Source organism: Capricornis sumatraensis, chromosome 23, assembly GCF_032405125.1.
Source record: "Capricornis sumatraensis isolate serow.1 chromosome 23, serow.2, whole genome shotgun sequence".
Lineage (NCBI taxonomy): Eukaryota > Metazoa > Chordata > Mammalia > Artiodactyla > Bovidae > Capricornis > Capricornis sumatraensis.
Window position 1 is genome coordinate 13,379,775 of NC_091091.1, and position 24,031 is coordinate 13,403,805.

General features: G+C 42.4%; 1 protein-coding gene across 1 annotated transcript; it reads right to left on the minus strand.

The window, feature by feature from the left end:
- Positions 1 to 9,330: 9,330 nt before the first annotated feature.
- On the minus strand, positions 9,331 to 18,586 carry ANKRD1 (ankyrin repeat domain 1). Its single transcript, XM_068961535.1, has 9 exons — positions 18,523 to 18,586; positions 17,669 to 17,848; positions 16,640 to 16,777; positions 16,194 to 16,301; positions 14,625 to 14,723; positions 12,992 to 13,090; positions 12,786 to 12,884; positions 12,552 to 12,650; positions 9,331 to 10,079 (listed from the first exon to the last, which is right to left on the minus strand). Exons 1-9 carry the CDS (start codon positions 18,547 to 18,549, stop codon positions 9,969 to 9,971), a joined length of 960 nt encoding a protein of 319 aa, XP_068817636.1. The 5' UTR covers positions 18,550 to 18,586; the 3' UTR covers positions 9,331 to 9,968.
- Between the last annotated feature and the right edge of the window lie 5,445 nt (positions 18,587 to 24,031).

Sequence of the window (24,031 nt, forward strand, 5' to 3'; positions counted from 1 at the left end):
GACTGACTTTTTCGTTGATCTTTTGTTTTAAGCCTCTCTTTCATTATGTTCATGAAGTCCAAGTCCTTTCTCAGAGCAATTGCTATAAAATTTGTGGAGGAAAGGGAAGATGCTCATAAAAGCACACGTGGCCTCTTCCTTTGCTGCTTCTTACCTCCATGATGTCCTTAAAATAGGATTCCGCTGAGTTGGAAGCTCCTGAAAACCTAATGCTGATTTTTATAAAACTATAGGGAAAATCTCAAAGTACTAGACTCAACCAAATTTGTAAATAATTTTTTCAAATAGCAGGATCATTATGTTAAATAGAAATAGCCCTTTTTTACAAGTATCTGCATTTATGCTATATACTAAGAAAATTGGAGAAAGCTTTACACCAAACTCACCTGTGAATTTATTTTTTTTTGTTTTTTTGTTGTTGTTGTTTTCCTTTTAAAAATCTTTTATTTATTTGTAAACATTTTTAAATTTTTACACAGTTTTTAAAGGTTACTTTCCATTTACAGTTGTTAAAAAAAATACTGGCCGTATTCCTGTGTTTTGCAATGCATCCTTGAGTCTTACACCACCTACTAGTTTGTACCTCCTACTCTCCCCCTCCAGTGTTGCCCCCTCCCCCTCACCCCCTCCACTGGTAACCCTCAGTGTGTTTCCCTTTCTGTGAGTCTGCTTCTTCTCTGTTATATTCTCTAGTTTGTTAAGAACACATATTCTTTAACTCCGGGGTACAGGGCAATAATACTTTTAATTTGTGTCATTCATGCTGAAATACCTATTGTATTCTTTTTTTTAAGTTTTATTATAAATTTACTTATTTTAATTGGACGCTAATTACTTGACAATATTGTAGTGGTTTGCCATACATCAACATGAATCAACCACGGGTGTACACGTGTTCCCCATCCTGAACCCCCGTCCCTCCTCCCTCCCCGTACCATCCCTCTGGGTCATCCCAGTGCACCAGCCCCGAGCATCCTGTATCCTGCATCGAATCTGGACTGGCGATTCATTTCACATATGATATATATACATGTTTCAATGCCATTCTCCCAAACCATCCCACCCTCGCCCTCTCCCACAGAGTCCAAAAGACTGTTCTATACATCTGTGTCTCTTTTGCTGTCTCACATACAGGGTTATCGTTACCATCTTTGTAAATTCCATATATATGCATTAGTATACTGTATTGGGGTTTTTCTTTCTGGCTTACTTCACTCTGTATAATCAGCTCAAGTTTCATCCCCCTCATTAGAACTGATTCAAATGTATTTCTAATGGCTGAGTAATACTCCATTGTGTATATGTACCACAGCTTTCTTATCCATTCATCTGCTGATGGACATCTAGGTTGCTTCCATGTCCTAGCGATTATAGACAGTGCTGCGATGAACATTGGGGTACACGGGTCTCTTTCAATTCTGGTTTCCTCTGTGTGTATGCCCAGCAGTGGGATTTCTGGGTCGTATGTCAGTTCTATTTCCAGTTTTTTAAGGAATCTCCACACTGTTCTCCATAGTGGCTATACTAGTTTGCATTCCCACCAACAGCATAAGAGGTTTCCCTTTTCTCCACACCCTCTCCAGCACTTATTGCTTGTAGACTTTTGGATCACAGCCATTCTGATTGGAGTGAAATGGTACCTTATTGTGGTTTTGATTTGCATTTCTCTGATAAGGAGTAATATTGAGCATCTTTTCATGTGTTTGTTAGCCATCTGTATGTCTTCTTTGGAGAAACGTCTTTTAGTTCTTTGGCCCATTTTTTGATTGGGTCGTTTATTTTTCTGGAATTGAGCTGCAGGAGTTGCTCGTATATTTTTGAGAGTAATTCTTTGTCAGTTGCTTCATTTGCTATTATTTTTCCCATTCTGAAGGCTGTCTTTTCACCTTGCTTATAGTTTCCTTTGTTGTGCAGAAGCTTTTAATTTTAATTAGGTTCCATTTGTTTATTTTTGCTTGTATTTCCAGTATTCTGGCGGGTGGGTCATAGAAGATCCTGCTGTGATTTATGTCGGAGAGTGTTTTGCCTATGTTCTCCTCTAGGAGTTTTATAGTTTCTGGTCTTACATTTAGATCTTTAATCCATTTTGAGTTTATTTTTGTGTATTCACCTGTGAATTTAGATGCTTACATAAAACATTGGCAAAACCATGTATCCCATAACCAGGTGAGATTTACTCTAGAAATGTAAGTATGTTTCAGTTCTTTTCAGTGTACTGTACTTTATCATATTAATAGGTCAAATTAGATAAATCAGAATCATCTTAATAGATGCAAGTAAGACATTTAATAAAATATGAAATCTACTCCTAATTTAAAAAATAATAAGAGCCCTTAATAAAATACAAGTATAGGAATACTTCACACATACACACGTTTGTTTCTATTTATATATTGTATTAAGCATCATGATTCTAAACTAAAGCATTTTTTACTCCCATCTGAACGTAATATGATGGATTAGCCTGCTGCCCTCCCTAAAACAGTTGGCCACTGCTGCTGAACCCTAGAGCCTGCCCCTTCCTTGAGTGCCAACTTGCTTCTTCCTTCACCCTACTGCATTCACCAAGGGTTAGGTGTGTGTTTATTCACAAGTCTGTTTATGCCATTGCATTTATTGAGCATTATAAAATTATGTAAGTTAATTTAAAATTATGAAAACTGATGAACTAGGAAGAGCGAAAAAAAGGATTCCCAGGAAAATGAATGCTTTTGAAAAATTTTAAAAAGATAAGTCATTTAAAAGAACTGTCAAAATAGATGTGAGCAGGACAACTAGATTTGGAAGAGATCCAGTGGACATTTACCAGAGTCTTCTATTTTTTTTCTTCTTCTTTTTTAAATTGATGTAACATTGTAAAGTTTGATGTGTATAACATTGTAAATTCAATTTATGTACATTATCAGTTCAGTTCACTCACTCAGTCGAGTCCGACTCTGTGACCCCATGGATCGAAGCACACCAGGCCTCCCTGTCCATCACCAACTCCTGGAGTTCACTCAGACTCACGTCCATCGAGTCAGTGATGCCATCCAGCAATCTCATCCTCTGTCGTCCCCTTCTCCTGCCCCCAGTCCCTCCCAGCATCAGAGTCTTCCGATGAGTCAACTCTTCGCATGAGGTGGCCAAAGTACTGGAGTTTCAGCTTCAGCATCATTCCCTCCAATGTACACTCTACGTGCTACCAAAAGGTTCCACCCATCCCCATACAGTTGACCCCTACCAATAAATTCCACATAGGAATGAAATCATTTAGTATTTGTCTTTCTCAGTCTGGCTTAATTCCTTTAGCATCATATCCTCAAAGTCCGTCTGTGGTGTCACAAATGGAAAGATTTCTTCTTATTTTATGGCTAAGTAGTAGTCTGTTTTATATACACACACAGCACATGTTTATTCATTCATTTGTTGATGGACATTTAAGTTGTTTCCATACCTTGGCTATGTGAATAGCGCTGTTGTGAACATAGTAGTGTATATATCTTTACAAATTTGTGCTTTCGTATTCGTTGGATAAATTCCCAGAAGTGTAATAGCTGAGTCATGGTGGTTCTCTTCTTAATTTTTTTGAGGACTCTCCATAGTGTTTTCATTATTTGCATTTCCACCAATAGTGTGTGAGGGGTCCCTTTTCTCCACATCCTGTGTATAACATTTGATATTTCTTGCCTTTTTGATAAGAGCCACATTTCCAAGAGGCAGTCAGGCATGACATAGGTATTAGCATTATCTTTCTGCATGTTGTCTCCTCAGGCAAGGGAAACAAATGCAAAAGTAAAAGGCTGCAAGCAAAAGAAACCCACCAGCAAAATGAACAAAGAGCCAACAAGGACCTACTGAATAGTACAGGGAACAATAATAAATATTGTGTAATAAACCATAAAGGAGAGGAATCTGAAAAAGTATCATATGTGTGTGTGTGTGTGTGTGTGTGTGTGTGTGTGTAAAAGAAAGTTTGTAAAAAAAAAAAGGCAACCTTTTGAATGGGAAGATACTAATGTATTAGATGAGGGGTTAATAGCCAAAATATATTTTTAAAAATTCATATCACTCACTAACAAAACACTAAACAACCCGATTAAAAAATGGGCAGAGAATCTGAATATAGACATTTTTCCAGAGATGTACAGATGACTAATAATTGACTCATGGAGAGATGGTCAATCACTTATTCAAATCAAAGCTAAATGAAATACCACTTTTCTTCTTTAAAGAGAACGGAACTCAAAAACGAAGATCTCCCATCAGTGGAACCATACTTCAAAGAATAGGCTTTGATATAATGTGAAAGTCGCTCAGTTGTGTCCGACTCTTTGCGACCCCATGGACTATACAGTCCATGGAATTCTCTAGGCTAGAATACTGGCGTGGATAGCCTTTCCCTTCTCCAGGGAATCTTCCCATCCCAGGGATTGAACCCAGGTCTCCCGCATTGCAGGCAGATTCTTTACCAGCTGAGCCACAAGGGAAGCCCATGAGTGCACAAAAGATTGCACATGAGTGTACATTTACATATTTTAACTTGGAACTTTTAAGGGGATGTGTATTCAACTTATTTTTGGTGCACCTCCATAATCTATGTTTTCAACCAACTGTATATTAGCCCCATCTGTGCCAGATATAATATTGAGGACTCTCATGTTATATTGGAAAGGAAGTAAAGTTACGGCAGAATGTGAGTCTTGTTTGAAACATTTCAAGAAAAGCAACTGGATGAAGATGAGAAATGCAGGTCCTTCTTAGTTTGCATACATCTGTTATGTATTTGCAGTTGTACCTGCTTTTTGTTTATGAATATGCACGTATCCTGTTCAAAATAGGGCATGATGGCTGGTCACCACTGAAGAGAAGCAGGCAGGGCTTTTTAAAGTTTGGTTTTATTAGAACGTGAACTGGTTTAATTGTAACAAGATGACAGTACCTTTATTTCAGCAAGGTGGTCAGTTATAAATATGAAAGCCAATAATTTTAATTAATATTTTATAACAGTAACCATTTTAAAAGATGGTCCTAATCACAGACATGTTACCAAGAAATGATGGAACTCATGAAGAAAACTCTTAAGAGGATGTGGGAAATTAAAGTCTAGAATACGTCAAGGGAGATGTGGTCAAATTCTTCCCCAGTTTATGAATTTAACAAAATCCAAAACAATGTATATATTATTGTTTGTGTTTACTTTTTGCTTTTAGGCTTCATATTTTGAAAGAAAAAATATGGAGACTAGCTAGGGAACTTTGTAGCGAAACACTGGGAGGGACTTGGAATGGTGATTATTACAGAGTACAACAGAAATCTAGTAACTAAAACTGTATAATTGGTGCAGAAATCCATGTAGATGAATGAAAGAGCTGGGAGTCCAGAACACTCGAGTTACAAGAAGTAACGGGATTGTTCAGATAGCGGTGTTGGAACAACTGGTTACTTAGCAGGAGAGGCAGGACAGCATAGTAAAGTGCAAAGACTAAAGACATGCTACCCAAACTGCTAGTACTTACTGTCCGTGACCTTGGGCAAATGACGTAACCACTCTGCATCACTTCTCTTCTCCCGGTGGTGGTATTGCAAGGGTTAAGTAGATTGAAATTTGTAGAAGGCTCAGAGCAGAACCATGGGGTCGCTGAGTCGGACAGGATTGAGCCACTTCACTTTCACTTTTCACTTTCATGCCTTGAAGAAGGAAATGGCAACCCACTCCAGTGTTCTTGCCTGGAGAATCCCAGGGACGGGGTAGCCTGGTGGGCTGCCGTCTATGGGGTCGCACAGAGTCAGACACGACTGAAGCGACTTTGCAGCAGCAGAGCAGAACCTGTCGTATAGAATATTCCTACTATGTATCAGCTGTAATTCTGTCATTTAGGGGAAAAAGTCCCCTCCCTATCTCATACCCAGGACACATAAATTCAAGTGGATGGAAGAGTTATTTTTTAAAAAATAAGATTGGATTGGAAAAGACCTAAACACAGTCACCAAAGCCAGAAAATAGAAAAGCTTAATCAGTTTGTCTCTATAAAAATGTAGTGTTAGAAAAGTACAAACAACTGGGAAGGTATATTTGCAATGCATGTTCCAGCGAGGTTTAGCATTCTTGGCTTTTTTAAAAGAGATTGCTTTTAAAAAACAAATATGCAGCATGACAAATACTGCTAGTGTCCATCCAGAATCTTTTTACCAGGTGGTACCCCCTCCCCCACAGCTGCTGCAGATGTTAGGTATTAATTGTTTATCCTCCCCCAGAGAGTGCCCGGGGCTGGTTGTCCCAGAAATGCTTGGGAAGGTTTATCCCCACCCCTGGAGGTTGGCGCTTGCTGGATGCCTGATGCAGGGCATTACAGCCTGGCCTTCTGGTCTCTGTGGTGCAGTTTATGCTCCTGAGCTCCCCATGGAATGAGATTTAGGGGAGACTTCTGAAACCACCTCCGTGCCTCTTCTGCCCTATCCTGTCTCCCTCAGTCCCTTATAGAGCATTCTCAAGAAATCACACAAGAATCCTCATTTGAAGTGCCACTTCCAGGGAACCTGACTTCATAGAAAATTGAGCAAAGAAGACTGACCCAGAAAAATGCTCAACAAACCTGAAGATGCTGAACATTTTTTTAGTAATCGGGAAAATCATCAAAAATACATCTTTCCATTGCTGATTGGGTTGAAAAAATAAAAGATTATGAGTATTTTCTTGATTGTGGGGAAAGGCTAAGGGATAATTTGATACCAACCTTATAGATACTTGTATAAATGCATTTCTTCAGAAATGGTTAGGTGTAAAGGATGGGTAAGGATAGGCATTGCAACAATGTCTAAAATGGGAAAATGGAAACAGCCTCAGTGCCCAGTAATGATAGGATTAGTTAAACGATCCATTGTACATTGAAACAAGACTATCATTTATAAAAAGGTCTGGAGTAAGTCGTTCAATTGACAATAAAGTTATAAAGCTAAGTGTATGGTGCCCATATGTAATGTGCACAGAAATAATCAGTGCCATGAAACTAGGGTTATAGGGAATGTGTGTTTTCTTCATTAGTCATTTCCATAATCGGCTTATTAATGAGCATGTGTTGCTTGTTCAAGGGGAGAAGACATTTTTTCATTTAGGAGGTGAAGGCAGCATGATAGATGTTATGACACGGAGAAAAAGTAGAGCAGGAACACACGAGACGAAGAAGTCCAAGTAAGGAACAAGGATGGCTTCCCGGAGGACGAACAGCTGCCCCGAAAGGGAGGAATGAGAAATTACGCAGTGGGGTGGGAAGAAGAGCCTTCCAGGGGGTTGGCACGGTATATGAGAACAAAAGCTGGTGCCTAGGTTTTTTTTTAGAAGCTGGAAATTCAGTTGAGTTGAAATTTACTGTTTAGCTAGGCAAGTAATGAGAAATGGATGAGAATAAAGAGTTAACAGCAGCCAGATTTCAAGAGTTTTTGAAAATGTTAAGGCATGTTTATTTCATCCTGAGGGCAATGGGCAGTCACTGAAAGTTTTTGTAGAGAAGAAGGACAAGATTTGCATTTTAGAAAAATCACCCTGGCTGCAACTTGAAGAACACACTGGAGGAAAGTTGAGCTGAGGCATTTCGTAACCAGGGAGATGACAGGTAGCCTGAACTAGGAGTGGCCCCTGGGACGAGAGGAAGTGGACAGATAACAGAGCCCCTTAGGTGGTATTCTTGGTAAGCAGTCCTGTGGTTATTTGAAAGAGGGATGAGGCAAAGGGCAAGTCTACAACAACTTCCAAGACTCTCCACTGGCCAGCGGGCCATTCCCTTCACTGATAACACAAGTGACAGACTGCGGGCAAAGAGCTGGCTCAGGCTGGAAGACGGCTTATAAATGTTGACCACCTGTGTGACAGGAACGAAGGTTGTGGCCTCAAGTGTTTCTCTTCTCAAGTAGCAAAGGTCACTGAGTTGCCCTTGTTATATGAAACTTACTCCGTCTTGATTCTCATGCCCGCTACTTCTGTGGTAGTGCAAATCTTTATATGTAGGAACACAGAAGTGTTTTAACCCCTTACTTCCTTCTCTCCTTTACCTTCCAGTTCTCGGGAAGGGAACTTGAGGCAGACATAGAAAATTTGGCCACATAATAACACACCCAAGTTGTGCTGTGGGGGACGTCAGTGTAGCGAGGGAGATGCTGCCTGTGTAGTGGCTGCTTCGCTTAGAAAAAATGGAAGGATCCTGAACCATAAGGATCTGATGGGTTAGAGCCAGCAGGATCCTCTAGGGAGGGCAGGGGGTGGCAGAAGGGTATTGAGAGGGAGGGATATAACAGAATGAAGCTCCTGAGGCCCCCAGGAGGTGGATGCTACAAATTGTTCAGAGACCAGATAGAAAAGGCACAGAGATATTTCACACCATCCTTAGAACTCCATGATCAGCCAACTGAAGGATCTTCTGGTTATGGATTGGGCCTGCACGCCCTCAAAGTGTTGGCGACATAGCTGAGAGGTCATGAGTATTATACCATCTAAAGTGGGTTTTGGTAGGGGTACCAGTGCAGATGTTTCACCCTGGCCTTCAAACATTTCCACAAGTGACAAACGTCCCCCCATAACCATGCCCTTTTCTACATTCTCTCTGCTGCCTAGAACACCGTGCTTGAATAACTCCAGTTTATTCTTCAGACTCCTCCGGGAAAGTCCCCCCACTCAAAGTCTTTGTAGAAACTCCCTCCCCCGCCTCCCCATCGAATGATGGGCCTCCGCAGCTTAGACTCTCAGCACGCTGTGCTTCTTACATCATTGTGCTTACTGCAGCTTGTTACCATGTATTTATTTCTGTGATCACATCCTTAATAGTCCTAGGAAGTCCTTGGGCAGCTTTGACACTAGTAGCTGGTGTCCACAATAATTGCTAAACCTCAGATTAGTTAAACCCCAGGGGGAACGTTTTAAGGAATCATTAACTTGTAGTAATCATTTTGCCCACCAGAGGTCCCTTTCTCCCCATCACTGGGGCCAAAAGAGCTTGAACTCCTGTGTATCTTCCTATTTTCACAGCCATGCTGCTCATTGAAGACGGGTATACCACCACTTCTGCATTGCCCAGGGGCTTGTCAGTAATGCAGAATCTCAGGCCCCACCCACACTGGAGGAATCAGAAACTGCATTTTAACAAGAGTCTCAGGTGATCTGTGTACACATGAAATACTGCGAAGCACAGTTCTACAGAACATTCATAATCTGAAAAGCTTGGAAGACAAAACCCCATCTAAATGGCCCTTCCACCAGAACTAAAGAAGGAAGGAGGTTTAGAATCTGCTTTTATTATGAATATAAAATATACATACAACATAATACACATTTACACATTTACAATTTGCAGTTTCACTTTTTTGAGCACATTTGGTTCTGCACGGCCCAGTGGCCCATGTTCCTTCCACTTACACTCAAGACATTCTCTTCACCTTGGTACATACTTGGTGAGAAATACCAGGCCCAGGCGTCAAATGGCCAGCTTTACTGTCTTCCCAGAATCACTTTCATTCTGTTTCCCCTTCTGCTGCTACAGGCTTTCCATGGCCTCAAACTTCAGCATTAAAAATGCAGGAGAAAAGAGGGCTGCAGTAATCCCCTTTGTCTTTCAAAATCACCTTGAAACATCTCACCTGAGTGAGGTGATACATCATAGGCATTGCTGGTTAACATAGTATAAGAACTACCTACGGGGAGGCTCTAACGTGTCACATACAAACTAAGCTTGTTCACCAAATGAATGATCACAAAGGATCGGAGTATCGGTGGTATCGCAGTAAATAAATAAGTTAACTGGAATAAATACAAATAAATAGAGTGAGTTTCACTAAGGAAAATGTCAATGCCTACGTCCCTGTGCTCCAAACCTCATTAGGTGCCACTTTACAACAGGTTGATAAACAGAAGCTGGATTTCTCTATGAGTCGCTCTTTGGGGCAACGCCTTCCATGTGCTGGTAAAGAGCAGCCAATGGAATCGTTTGTCATCGCTTTTCTCAGAATGTTGCTATGCGAGAGGCTTTGTAGGAGTTCTCTTTGAGGCTGTCAAATATTGCTTTGGTTCCATTCTGCCACTGTAGCACCAGATCCATCGGAGTCTTCCCAGCCTAAGCGAAACAGAGGAGGGAATTTGACTTCCAGGTTGAAGGCGTCTATAAGTTCATCTCCTGTGTGTGTGTGTGTATTTAAGGAGGTAATGGATAGGTATATGTTACTGAGGTGTTTTATGTTTCCCACTATGATTTGCAGTTTATTTTCAAACCAGTCCTTTACTGTTTCTCACAGGAATGCTTTCGGCATTTCAAATTAGCAGATCAGCGGTGTTTGGTTTTTTTGCCCCACTGTGGGAGTATCCCAGGTGTTGGTAAAAATCCCTAGTCCCTTGACACTAAATAGCAGGCTTAAGCCAAATCACTGTGAAATTCAAAAGATGCCTCTGTACTTATACCGGGTACTGCAGAAGGGGCATGGAGAGGTAGCAGTGTCCACCTGGTCAAAATCCAGTTCCTGTCAGTTTGGAAAATGATTCCTGACTGATAAAAACTGGTGGGATATGAGCTGCTGCAACACCTTGGCTTAATTACACAGGTACCACTCCAGGGAGTAGGTTTTTCACAGCTGCTCAGAAGTTACACTGGGCTCTCCCAGGAAATTTATTTTTCTTGGAGATGATATCAATGATTTTTGAGACCAAAATTTTTTTACTTTATGTCTCAAGATATTTACAAAAATTAAAATTATGTCACCTCTCAATTCTTGCCTTTCAATTTGAGAAGTCCTAAAATTTTCCATCTCTGTCTATTCAGAAGTCTCTCTTTATCCCAGAGATTGCAAACTGGCAGCTTTGAGATGCAAATCAGTCTAGAGACCTGTTTTGGCCCAAACAGAGCTTAGATTTTTTAAAAAGTGGAATTAATTGGCAACAGTTGGAAATTAGGAAATTTCCCAATTGAATCTGTGATCTCTCTGAAAAAAACTGGAAGGCTTGGCCGCACGATATCCATGGTTTCATGGAGCAGGAAGGGACTGGATTAAGAAAGGACTGCTGTCTTATGTGCACAGAGCCTGCAGCCACCATAAAGTCATTTATGTGATCTGCCTGGTCCCTAGGCGGATTTGAGTTAATGTCCCTGCAACCTTAATTTTGGACCCTCTCACCCTGTAGCATGTGCCGTGGGGAACACTTAGCAGCAGATGTGAAGACAGAGTTTGGGACAATGATACAATAATGGTACAGTAGTGTAGTGTTTACAATTCCCTTCAAGATGGTGTCCAGTAACCTAGCAGTCTTTTTTTGGAAATATCCATCCATTGGGTCAATGACATTTATAGTTCTAGAACCTTTATGCTGGAGTCTTACTGAAAATGCAGAGCTCTGAGACCTATTTGTATATTTAGGGCTATTTTTCCATGAATTCCTTAAACTCCTTTGTATTGAAATTTATCTCGTGATTCCCTGGCTATTTACACAGTCTCTCCAAATCTATATGCTTTTGATCTCCGCCTGAAAAAAATTATATTTTCTGCAGCTTTGGGGGTTTTGTTGAATCTACTCTTTCCGATGGTTTAAATTATCTGATAAGATCAATCCCATATCAAGGATGAGGGGACCCTACTGTTAACACTTTCCCAACCCAAGCAGTCTCTATGGCATTTATTTTGTTCCTGTCACCAAGACAGGTTTTTTTTTTTTTGGAATGATGACGTATTCCTCTCAGTCTTATAGTAACACAGAAAGAGGAGGAAATGATTCACAGTAAAAGATGACTGGGTTTTTTTTTTTTCCCCCTTTCTTTGTAAAGTGATTCTCCAAAAGCCTCTTTCAAATTACTTCTTCAGTACTTTACACTCATTCCTCCCAGTGGTATTTTTAACGCTTGTATTAGATGATGCTTGACTAAGAATTGGGACCATGAGGAAAATCTGGTTACATTCCCTGGCTTACAGATGAAGCTAAATTAACATGTACTTGTAAAAGGGATTTATACAAGCATTTTCTGGGCCTAAATATAAGAAACTATTTTGAGGGATGTGCAACTAAACCAAAGAGGAGAATGAATAGAAATTAGCTCAAAAATAAAGGCAAACGCATGGCTACCTCTGTAAGAAAGTGGTAGCATTCACGCTGTTGTAAGAGGGGAAGGACTGTTCACAGTCACTCGGATTCAGTGTTGAATCATTTGAGTTTCTTGACCCTTGGCTGCACTGACCACTGTGGAATTTTCAAAAGCTTCAGGACTGGTGGGTGTCTTTATTCCTGACTATTCCGGCCCAGCTCAGCCAGGAACGGCCAAAGCAGACACTGCTTGTGTCTGTGAAGGTGGGTGGTTTGACCATCTTTTATTTTCAATACCAAATTTTAAAAGAATTCCTAAATGCTGTGTTAGGCATTACCCATCTCTGACTAGGTGACCTGAGTCCTTGCCAAGGTCAGCAATATCCTTATGGGAAGGAACGGAGCATTTAAATCATCAAAAGACCCCCGAAATGCTACCGTTGTGAGGCTGTTTTCAAGTACATGAGCCATACTTCTGTTCATTAGAAAGCCGGCAAACAAGGCCCCTTGCCCGAGTACTTACACAGTTCTTGACGTTGAGGTCGGCGCCATACGTAATCAGAAGTCGGATCATCTTGTACCGATTCAGCCTCACGGCATCATGCAAGGGAGTATCTCCTTCCTAGAGAACAGAGTGAACAGGCTAAAAGGTGGGCCTGAGGCCAGGAAGTGGGTCCCGAAAGGATGCCCAGCAGGGGTAGTGATCCCAATAAACGAGTGAAGGTTTTAGGAGGCCGAACTCTGCCGGCCTACTCACCCGGTCTTTGGCGTTGAGGTCTGCCTCGCAGGCGATGAGATGCTCTGCGCACTCGTAGTGGCCAGTCCTCACCGCGACATGCAGCGCGGTGCTGAGCAACTACGAAATGGAAGCGCCCGTTGGGTCCCTGGACGTGAGGACAAAGGGTGTCCCAGGCCCCAACGCAGGTGTGAAGGGGAGGAGGGGAACGGGGGTAGGAGAACTACCTTATCGCGCGCGCTGATTTTGGCGCCTTTGTTCAGCAACAGTTTTAAGACATCCAGGCTTCCTCCGCGGCTTGCCCAGTGGATTGCTGTGGATTCAAGCTGTACAAGGAAGGTAAAAGGACATGACTCAGTGGAAGAGGAACCTGGTCAGAGGAATTAGTTCTTGGTTTCTAAGACCTAGGAATACCAGGTTTGCTAGGGCATCTGTGATGGCACTGGGCTGTCCTGGTCTAGGTGGCCAGTTCTAACTATTGTAGTTCAAATCTCTTGCCAAATGTTTTGGCAGAAACGTGCGAACGTGAGTGTATGCTCTCCTGTGTATGTATCTATGTGCATGTTTCCGTCATTAGGAGGTTCTCGATAAACCTAATCTTTTTAAGAGAGGATAAGAACTAAAACGTACTGAGAATTTCGTGGTGCCCACATGGTGCCACCTACTTCAGACGCATGGATGCTCCCAGCGGCATAGTGAAGTGGGCGTTCCTGCGCTCATTTTGCAAATGAGAAAAAGGAGCCTCCAAACTATACAAATTTTTTGCCCGAGGAAACACAGCTAGTAAGTGGCGGAAGAGTTATGCCAACCCACAGTGTGCCTGGAACGTTTAACCACTTTTGCCAGATAAACTCAAAAGTTCTAGACAAATATATGGATTTTAAAATTCTGGCAGAAAAGAAGTAGTTCCTTCCGAAAATATTCATCTTTTGGAAGAGACACGCCTCTTCCGGTGTCCCTATTGTCTTCCTCGTCTCTTCCCGGCTCTGCTGCCGTTTACGCTGGCACACCGTCATCTACCTCCGCTGCCCTCGTCTGTGGTTACTGCAGTCACACTAGAAAATCTGGTATATCCCTGGCCCTCCAAATACCACGCTCATGAATTTTTGTGTCTTTCCACGCAAACTTTATATTTTGTTTCTTTACTTGTTTTTCTGTGTGTGTATCTTCTGGGTTCAGTTTTAGCCAAATCCTTTGGGCTTTTCCAGTCCCTTTTCCACTCTGCTTGAAAAGTCAAATTGAGCTGTATTTAAATAAATAAAGCATTTTTTTTCCCCCAGCTCAATCTTCATTTCATAGGATATGCTATATACTGGTCTGCATAGAAATCACAGTGGTTGAATTACTGAGATCTGAATAGCAGCTAACTTCCCATAGATGCAATTCATTTTGTGGGCAGTCTAGCCCCAAATCTCACTGATGGCAATCAGCATCTATCAAATAAGGTGTGCAGCTAGAGAATTCTGAGATGTTATTGGCAGCCAAGGGTCAGGAGCAGGTGGCCACGTATGGTGGAAGGATAGGGATGCTGAAAAGCAAGAGTTGACTGTATTACTTCTCAGTAAGGCTACTGACTTGATAATGACCCAGGTCTTTGATGAGAATATTGAATTCTGTCCAACAGCTCTCACTTCCTTCTTTTCCCTGAAATACTCCTCTCCTTTTCAGTATGTATGGAAAATACTTTCCACATGACCTATTTCCATCTCCCAACTTCCCTTTGTATGGAGAAATAAGCTTCTGCCTAGTTCTCTCAGATCAATCTTCAGTACAATTGGCCCCATTTTTCATTGTAGATTTTCTCAAGCTTCACATAGTCTACTTACTTTGGCTCATTTCCAAACAAAGAGATATATTTACCATATCACGGAATTCGATCTGGGCTCCAGCTTCTATTAACTTCTCCACAATTGCCAAATGTCCTTCCAAGCATGCTCTGTGAAGAGCTGTCCGTTTATACTGTCAGGATAGAGATTTTAAAGAGTGAGAGAGAGCAATGCATATAAAACTGAGTATAAATCCTTTCTAAGAAATAGGAAGCTGGGGATTCTGATGACCTAGCTGATAGAAACTTGAGTTCTTCTTTATGAGTTAGAAATGTCAAATTTACTAAAATTATCGACCGGAACAATTATTCTGCAACTGAGATTTGCATCTCCTGCAATACACGTTTCTAAGTGATTAGAGGTCTTCGTCGAGGCACGTGGACTTAAAGATTCAAAACTACCCTTTCTTGTGTTTTGTGCCCTCATAATTTCTGTAGTATCTGCCATGCAGTTCAGGCCATTTCCTTCCTTTGGGACTGCTGTTAGGTTGAATATCAAAAAGTATTCATTTTTAAGATAACGGAAGACATTTTTCTTTCAGCTTCAGAAATGATTCCCCATTCCAGTTCTTAGGGGAAAGGAGTCAAAAAAGGATTAGTGATGTCTGATAAATTGGCTTCAAATAATGGATTAATGGGCTTCCCAGGTGTCGTCCCTGGTGGCTCAGAGGGTAAAGAATCTGCCTGCAATGCAGGAGACCCAGGCTTGATCTCTGGGCCGAGAAGATCCGCTGGAGAAGGGAATGGAAACCCACTCCAGTATTCTTGTCTGGAGAATGCCATGGACAGAGGAACTGGCGGGCTACAGTCCATGGGGTCACAAAGAGTCAGACAGAACTGAGCAAGTAACACTTTCACTTTCACTTCAGGTGGCTCAGTGGTAAAGAATCTGCCTGCCAATGCTGGAAACATAGGAGGCAGCAGATACCATATCTGCATCAGGAAGGGCCCCTGGAGAAGAAAACGGCAACCCACTCCAGTATTCTCGCCTGAAAAGCCCCATGAACAGAGGAGCTTGGCAGACTACAGTCTGTGCAGTCGCAGAGTCGGAGACTACTGAGCTCACTCGCAGATGGATTAATAGGCTATTTGTGCTGGAACACTATCAGGCATTATTCCATCCCACTACCCTCTCTTTTTAGATAAGGAAACGGAGGTCCAGAAAATGCAGACTGGCTGCCAAGAATCAAATAAGTGAGTACTGATAGAACCAACACATGAACTCCGGGCCAGAGATTCCCTGTGTAGAGATGATATATTTGGGTCCAGTCAAAGCTAATGCTAACAATATATTTCTCCAGTCATGAGTGGTTGGTCCTGCCATACTAAAAGTCTATCCCAAAGATCTCAAAATTAAAGGCAAACTGAAAAAGCAGTGGGAAGAAAATGAGAGTGCAAAAAAATAAAGCAATCCATAGCACTGATCCAGCATTTCTTTCTCTGGCCCACTGCACTCCCCTGTTATGCTTTGGCATATGTGGCAACAGCTGGGGAGACGGTTTCAGGTGGATTGATTTCTGGCACCAGACGGGCAAGCCTGCAGTAAAGCATAAGAAATACAAAATTAACAAGCTGGATTTTGCAGTGCTTTGTATAAGCCTTACCTCATCACAGACATCTGGATTGTTCTTGTCTGACAAGAATTTTTCTATTACTGGCAGTTTATTCTCCAGGGCAGCTTTCAGAAACCTAGGCACATCCACAGGTTCTGTCTAAAGTTTAAAAAAAAAAAAAAAAACAGCGTGAGAGTTACCAAGGGCTTTCCAACATTCAGTCAAACCCTCCACAGATAGTTATCTCCTTGTAGCCTAAGGCCGAGGGTTTCCCTGGTGGCTCATACAATAAAGAATCTGCCTGCAATACAAGAGACCCAGGTTCAATATCTGGGTTGGGAAGATTCCCCTGAAGAAAGAAATGGCAACCCATTCCAGTATTCTTGCCCAGAGAATTCCATGGACACAGGAGCCTGACAGGCAGACCATGGGGTTGCAGTCAGACATGGCTGAGTGACCAACTCCCCCACGACACAAGGAAGCCAAGCAGTGCTTACCACAATTTCAGGCTCAGGTTCCTTCACAACTGGAACTTTTGTTTTCCTGTATTTTTTCCTTTTCTTCAGTTGAATGATTATTTCAAGATCGTCTAAATTTTCCAGTTTTGATCTTTGTTCTAGTTTTTTCTTCTTGAGCTAAAAAAGAAATCCATGTTTCAAAATATGGCGAGTTCTACTGACAACCATTCTGGTTGTGTCAAAACAAAATCTGCAAGGTCTGAGCTCAGTATGTGATCAGTTTGAGCAAAAAGATTAAAAAAAATATTTATAATAAATCTTTGACTTGGACTTAGTGATTTCTTATTAAGTATTTAGGGGTCAAATTTTTCAGCTAATTGCCTTTATCTTCACTTCCCTTGCTTGTAGCGCCAGCTTCTTGTTGAAGATAGAATCTAGTCTCTAAGTGATGATTTTGTAATTATTTCCATAAACAGACCCCAGATTTCTGTAGAATTTTTTTTATCATGCTCATGAATTTTTTTAATTGAAAAGACTTTACTAATACGTTTCAAACTCTTAAATTTCAATGCCAGTGTCTTTTAGGTGGCTCACTGAGTGGGGCTCATGAAACAGACTGTCTGGGGACTACATCTGTGGTTAGTAAGTAATGAAAATTCACCCAGCAACACATTTTGTCAACACAGAAAGTTGCCACAGTCAAACAATGATCCATGAACCACAAACCCCATTACTGAGAAAAAGAAGGCTCCCTTCCTTGGGATTAATTAGACAATATAAGACGTCAGAAATTCACTGGACACTTTTCTCTTTCCAAGTCTCTCAGTCAAAACACAGTCGTAGACCATTCGGTGATTGATTCGGAATCCAGAGGTCATAGTCTTGCCAAAGAATTATTTTCTACAACCTGTTCCATAGAAGCTGCTTCTTTATAAGTTAGAAATTGATAAAGAAATACGTTTGGAATGGTTGCATTTATTTGGTTTCTCTCTCGTCTCCCTCCTATCTGGCACCTTTGTCTACGCCATCCCCAACCTCCCACTAGTGAATTTCACAGAAGGCCCTTACCTCTGCCTCTCGCTGTTTCTCAGTTTTCCACTGTTGCTCCCCCAGGCTGACAAAGTGGGCCGGAAGTGTTTTCAGGTCTTCTTGCTTCTCTAGAGTGACAGCAGCTTCATATTCTCCATCTCTGAAGTCCTCAGGAAGGAACTCCCCAGCATCCCCACTGCCGTTCTTCTTCCCTGTAACCTACAAGGGAAGAAGGTGGCAGGGTCAGAATAGCAGAGTCCGTCCTGGGGTCCTTCTCCATAAAGGATGCTGCGGGAGGTCCCCTGGCCCTTCCTCCCTGCTGACAGTGGCCTCAGAGCAATGCACTCTCAGAGCTCAGGCTGTGATGCACTGCCCCAGTGTTCCAGGAATACCTTCAGATACTTGGTCTCTTCTATTGGTTAAATCAAAGTGTAGGTTAGGTTGATATCTTTAAATCTGCTTTTAATCCACTTAAATCACATTTCTCCTAAGAAAATCCCAACCTCTTCCCCCCCACCTCCCCACCGAAGATTTTAAAATTCTTTCATTTTCAGTACTTTTGTTGATCCCTTGCCTTCCTATGGTTTCCAGATATATATTGTTGCAATAGAACTTCTCCCCTAAGGCATTTTGATTACTGTACATGATTCCACACTTCAGTGATAAAACCAAAGGAGAAGATAATAAATAGGGACTATGTAGAGAATTCATTACTGCCAGCTCCTTTTTTTTCTAATTTTACTTATTTCATCACATAAATCAACCATTTTCCATATATGACATTTTTCAGAATACCTGTGCATCATGCCTGGAAGAAAAGAGCATTTCAATTTTCAAATAAAAGGCAAGGCTGCACCATTTTTCACTGCATAAGAATAATGTGCTTTACATACCAGCTCTTCTACCTTCAGAACCATCATGTTGCCCCGAAGTTCGTCAGTCTGTTTTCCTCCTGAGGAATGAACCCTTGAGTTGCCCTGGGGAGCTCATCTGCTCCAGTGAGCTTATATAGCTAGAGCTGGGTGAGATAATCTTCCAACCTGGGAACCCAAGTAACACCCCTGCCCCGCCCCCTCCCTCCTGGGGCCAACTCAGAGGCAGGTGAATTTTTCATTTCAGACTCAGTGTCTGGGAAGCAGGAGAGGGAGGGGATGACAAGTAACCCCACTGAATATGTGAATCAGGAAGAAATGTGAGAGGGCCATTCCTTTGGCAGTGACCGCACCGCTCAGCAATGCAAGTCATCCTATTTATCAGGGAGCCAGAGGACAGCTGTCTGTTGACACTGCGCCACACCACTGCTCCTTTTCCTTCTTTGTCAGCTTTCATATGACTAACCCTATCAAGAAAATGTAAATGGCCTGCGTATCACACCGCCAGTAATATCTTTCTGATAACCAGACTTATCAACACGTCACTTGGGGGAAGTGTTGCTTTAGGACATCCTATTCCCATGGGTAAACAGCCCAAGAGGAAAGGACCCAGGTCCTAATGGCCCTTGTCTATATCTGTTTGGAATCCTCTGGAGTGATGTCGAGGGCTAAAAAGGCCCCATGACATGCCACCTTACCATCATTATAAGAAATTGAAAGCATTCAGTAATACACTTGTATTTTATGGTGTCACAGCCCATAATTAGCACATGACATGCTTACTGTCTTCTAAAACAGCATACTTACTGGAACAATTTTTATTCAAAAAAGTTTCAAAATGTCCTGAGATAGTTTAGGTGAGGCTGATTGTTAGTAACAGTATGACCTTGATCAGGTCATTGAGCCGCAGTTCTTAGCTGCTGTGGTGAAAAGACACCTGCAGGAGCTGGTGAGAACTGCAGGTCCCTGGGCCCCACTCCAGGACATTCTGTGCCAATTTATGGCTGAGTCCTAGGAGGCCGTGTTTTTCAAAGCACTCGGGTAATTCTGATGAAGGTTTGAGACAGGTTGCCAGAGGAACAAAGGGTCTGGGTTGAAGTGAAAAAAGACCTCTGTTCCTGGTTTCTCATCTCTGAAGTGTTAAATTATGTAAAACTGTTTACGTCTCTTTACGGTCCAAGGAGAAACTAGAATTACTATCTCCAAAGCCATTTTAAAACTTTTTTTATTTTTTTTTCAGTAAAAGAAAGTAGGGGAGAGTGAGAGAAAGGGAGTGTGAATGGAGAAGTGTGTTCATCAGATGTTATGTTGATCTTCTGTGTCTGTCGCTCCCTGAAACATTCCCTACTCAGCACATATGGCTGCCAATCTCTTCTTTCCCATGATCAGCCTGGGGGTGGTTTTGCTGAAATTTTCAGGACACATTGACACCCCCCTCCTGCGTCCCCACCAAAGTGCTGACGAAGAGGGACCCTCCCAATTACCCAGGTATCTGTTCTAGTCTCCTATCCTAAAAGGGGTTTTACTAAAATGAAATTTCCCGGTGTTTTCTTTGAGGTGGAGACAGCTATGACCATTTTCACTGGTTCCTTTAAATAAGAAGTAGCCATTAAACTTTTCCTACCATTTCTTATCTTAGTCTCTTTGTTCCAGGCCTGACCCAAACTGAGGGGAGCCTTAGGAGATCTCCTTGAAGGAAGGGTCACGGGTTGTTGAAGCGTCTTGGATATTGAATCCCAGAGCTGTTAATGCCCTCAAAGTTCAAGCAAGGCCAATGCTTTCATTCTGCAGAGAGGGCATGGAGGCACAGAAACGTGTCAAGTCACTGGCTGCAGACACACAGCTGGTTGCTGGATGCTAGGTTGAAGAGTTTGGATTCCATCCATCAGAAGCAGAGAATCATTGAGGCCAGAGCACATTTTCCAGAGTAGTTCAGACCTAGACCCACTCAGGGCCCAACCAAGACCTATTAAAAGGTCCTTCCGTGTTTCAGTTCAGTTCAGTTCAGTCACTCAGTCATGTCCGACTCTGCGACACCGTGAATCGCAGCACGCCAGGCCTCCCTGTCCATCACCAACTCCCAGAGTTCAGACTCATGTCCATCGAGTCAGTGATGCCATCCAGCCATCTCATCCTCTGTCGTCCCCTTTTCCTCCTGCCCCCAATCCCTCCCAGCATCAGAGTCTTTTCCAATTAGTCGACTCTTCGCATGAGGTGGCCAAAGTACTGGAGCTTCAGCTTTCGCATCATTCCTTCCAAACAAATCCCAGTGTTTAGGACACCTCAAAAAAAAAAAAAAAGGGAAAGTGGGTGGGGTGGTACACCAAGCTTATTTCTTCATCTGGTCATTCAATTATCCCCTCAAACCTGCCTGGTTTTATGCAGGAGAGTCCAATAGGTCTAAAGAAAACTGCAGAGGATGACGTTTGAGGAAGGCTTGACTGGGCATCATCAGGTGAGTAAATTCTGCCTGCGTCTCCACTCACCACTTCCAGCATTGATCCCATTGGTCATCGTAAAACATGAGAGGATTTTGCTTTTCAAAAGAGGTTCTAGATACACTTAGCTCCCTAACAATGGATCAGATGAAATTGTATTTTCAATCATTCCTATTCATCAAAATTGAGAACCAAACTTCGCAACTGGAGGAGAGTTTTCTGTTCCTTGCTTTTAAGGAGCTTCCTTTCCATTAAAGTTCCCCTAGTGGAGTAAGTTCTGAAATTTATGCATTTGACTTGATCACAACCTCAAACAAGGCATAACCTTTCCTTATCAAGACGAATTAAGACAAATTGGTTCTAGAATGATTGAGCAACCCAGTGTCAACCACCTATGGCCAGAATGAGCAGGGAAATGGTCCCGGAGATTGGCCAGAGTCATCTCAAGAGCCTTTTCTCCTTCCTCTCAGGATTTGTGCATTTCAATGAGACCAGAATTATAATCCTATTTACAGGTAAGGAAGTGAGGGGCAGAGACGTGGAGTCTAAAGCATTTATTATTGTCACCCAGGGTTTGAGAGATGTGCCCCAGCACCACCAGGGTTCATGTGCCATCACTCAGCTCCAAGGACAATTTTGTCTTTCCAAATTTTAGGACATTTTACACTTATCTACTCAGACTTTTTATTTTTACTATGTTTTCTTGACTATGTAAGTAACATAAATATGTTGTAAAAATTAAAACAATGCAGAGAGAAGGTTGCTTAATTGCAATCTTGCTGAGGGCTGATTTGGTGTGTTTCTCTTGATCATGTGTCTTAAAGATTATCTTCTACCAGCATGGATGAGTCTGTCTCATTATCTTCAACCACCACGTGGATTTCTGTGTGTGGACATACCCTTGCTTATTTAACCACTCTCCTATTTGTGGACATTTAGGCTGTTTTCCAAAATGGTCTCTTATTTGCTACAATCCCAGGTATTTTATAGCACCCAAAATGGTATGGTTACTAACACTCCTTGCCCTCGGAACATCCACCTTGATACAAAGAGGAAGGACTCTGAGGACTGTCGCTAGACTCTGCCTGGAAGCCACTGGCTCTGCTGCTGCACTTGTGACTGCTCGTTTTGCCATCCCCCCTAATTGCCTTCCCAGCCCCAGCTGCTCCTCACCTCTCTTGGCTCTGAGAAATGGCTGACTTGGCACAACTAGGAATCCAAGTATCCCTCCAGCCAAGCCTAGGTTCAGTTACACCCTCAAAAATACCAGAGGGAGGTCATAGAATTGAAGCAAACAAGGTTCAGTGTTCCTTCCCTTCCCTGCCAACCAGGGATGGAATCACCTGTATTTGAAAAGCCACACATGCTGGGAACATTTTGAGCAGAAGGCATCTGCCTTCCTCTCTCAAAGGATAGACTCAAGACCAAGGTCCTCCTGTATCCAGGGCTCTGAATAAAAATTGCATGCACACTGCTGTACGCAACCCAGTTTCAAGCTGCCTGTTTGCAAATACCAGCAGTTTCCTTTGGTAGAGATGGGTGAAGGCTGTAGGTCTCTTCCCCATACCTTACAGCAGCAGGTGCCTTGCTGTAAATTATGTCTCTAGCCAAATTCCCGGAGAAGGCAATGGCACCCCACTCCAGTACTCTTGCCTGGCAAATCCCCTGGACGGAGGAGCCTGGTAGGCTGCAGTCCATGGGGTCGCTAACAGTCAGACACGACTGAGCGACTTCACTTTCACTTTTCACTTGCATGCATTGGAGAAGGAAATGGCAACCCACTGCAGTGTTCTTGCCTGGAAAATCCCAGGGACGGCAGAGCCTGGTAGGTTGCCATCTCTGGGGTTGCACAGAGTCAGACATGACTGAAGCGACTTAGCAGCAGCAGCAGCAGCCAAATTCTGCCCCACTTATGGATTTGTGTCAGCCAACAGGTATACACAGCCAGACTGTTCGGTAAACTTTCTGAAAGTGGCCCCTACCATTTACACTGTAGACAGCGCCTGGCCAATGAAGTCGTTCTAGCAGTAGACTTTAGCTAACTTGCTAGCCTAATCAGCTGACAGAGCCTTCCACCTATGACCCCAGACAAGATCTGACCAATTCCTAGTACTGGATCTATAAGTCTGGGACTCCACAGAGCATACATAGCAAAGTGCCTGATGCATAGTGAGGCTAAGTGTCTAGCTAACACCTGGTAGGAGTTTTATAGTCTTTCCTAGCCAAATCACATATCTCAAATCTCCTTTCAATGACAAATAATTAGGAACATTTTAATGCTAAATAACAAAGAATCTTCTAACACTAATTAGGGGTAAAGATAAAGTGCTTAGGTAATCTCCTCTGGAGTGTGAGCATCTTATTAGCATTTTTCAAATGCTGACCAACCATAATAAGTGTAATTTCCCAGTTAGGGCATATCACAAGTGCCCTTTCCTAGGGTGGTGGTTCCAAGGCTGGGTGCATCTTAGAATCATCTGAAAATCTTTTAAAAGATGCTGATGCCCTGGTCTCAACCCAGGTGAATGAAATCTGAATATAAACTTTAATATCCAGGTATTGTCTTAAAAAAGAAAAAAACACAACAAACAAAACCTTTCCAGTTGATTCTAATTTCCACCCACCATTGAGATTACCACTCCAGGGTACAGATTTAAATGAATACATATATAAATATATACATGTATATTCTTGAAGATAGAGGCAGTAAAGCCATCTTTATCCCAGTATCGGAATTCTGATTGTGAAAGACTTCACCTTTACTAAGACTGTGGGAAACACACATAAAATTTACCATCAATATTTATTTGGCCCCACTATGTGTCAGGAGAATGCAATGGCACCCCACTCCAGTACTCTTGCCTAGAAAATCCCATGGACAGAGGAGCCTGGTAGGCTGCAGTCCATGGGGTTGCAGAGACTCGGACACGACTGAGCGACTTCAATTTCACTTTCACTTTCCACTTCCATGCATTGGAGGAGGAAATGGCAACCCACTCCAGTGTTCTTTCCTGGAGTATCCGAGGGATGGGGGAGCCTGGTGGGCTGCCGTCTGTGGGGTCGCACAGAGTCCGACACGACTGAAGCGACTT